Source organism: Perkinsus marinus, assembly GCF_000006405.1.
Source record: "Perkinsus marinus ATCC 50983 genomic scaffold scf_1104296947724, whole genome shotgun sequence".
In the NCBI taxonomy this organism is placed as follows: domain Eukaryota; phylum Perkinsozoa; order Perkinsida; family Perkinsidae; genus Perkinsus; species Perkinsus marinus.
In genome coordinates, this window is record NW_003210501.1 from 171 (window position 1) to 1,043 (window position 873).

General features: G+C 48.6%; 1 protein-coding gene across 1 annotated transcript; it reads left to right on the forward strand.

Annotated features, from left to right (window-relative positions):
- Window positions 1-352: 352 nt before the first annotated feature.
- Pmar_PMAR009672 (hypothetical protein) lies at window positions 353-559 on the forward strand (the record flags this gene model as incomplete). The annotated part of the gene is made up of 1 exon (XM_002779198.1): window positions 353-559. A coding segment is annotated over one exon (207 nt), but the record flags the coding sequence as incomplete, so codon positions are not given.
- Between the last annotated feature and the right edge of the window lie 314 nt (window positions 560-873).

The following is an 873-nucleotide window of genomic DNA, read 5'->3' on the forward strand; positions in this document are numbered from 1 at the left end:
CGTCAGCGTTAAGGACATCGAGGAAGCACTTCCCGAGGACGCTACATTGCAACATAAGGTAGATTGCCTACGCCTCCTCAAGCAAGCCAAGGCTAATCGTCACCGGTCTTCTTCGGTCTACTCGTCTGAATCGACCTCAACATCCATTCTAGCATCTGCGACTACAACAAGCACAACTGAGGACGCTAAGTCTCTAGCAGGAGTTCTACGCCTCCAACCACCAGACGGCAAGGTATGGCAAGGCACCTCGGACAAGCGTCCAGCCACAGCCTTCCTCTATAGAGTAGCCGAGTCTGCTCGACTGGCAGCGCTCAGCGAGATGGATACTTGGAGATATTTGACTACGGTATGTATGCAGCAAATTCAAGCCCGAGAGCTTGATAACTACCTAGCCAAGAACATCGCCTCCGATGCTACCATACTCGATCGACTCCAGTCCGCAGAGCATTGGTTTAACAACCGTTGGTCTATCACTAACAACGTGGATAAGATCTATGCTCAGCTCCGAGATATCAACCACACTACTTTTAAGAATGTCGAAGCCCTACACAGCATCATTGTAAATTTGCAACAACATGCACGCTATCTCAACCATGAGATACCCCTTACGGCTTTACGTCGAGCCTTCCTAGATGGTCTTCCAGTTTGGCTGCGACAACCACTCCTACAAATACACCCTCAAGCAACTACCCCCCTCAATGTCATGGTGGATTGGTGTATCTCTTATGAAGAATCTAGTGGTTACAAACAAGGGAGTCAGAGTGCACCTACACAGCACTCGCCAACTAACATATGTCGTCTCAACCTTCAAGGTCGATGTACCTATGGTACTAGATGTAAATTTCTACATGCACCCTACCTACTACTACTGCA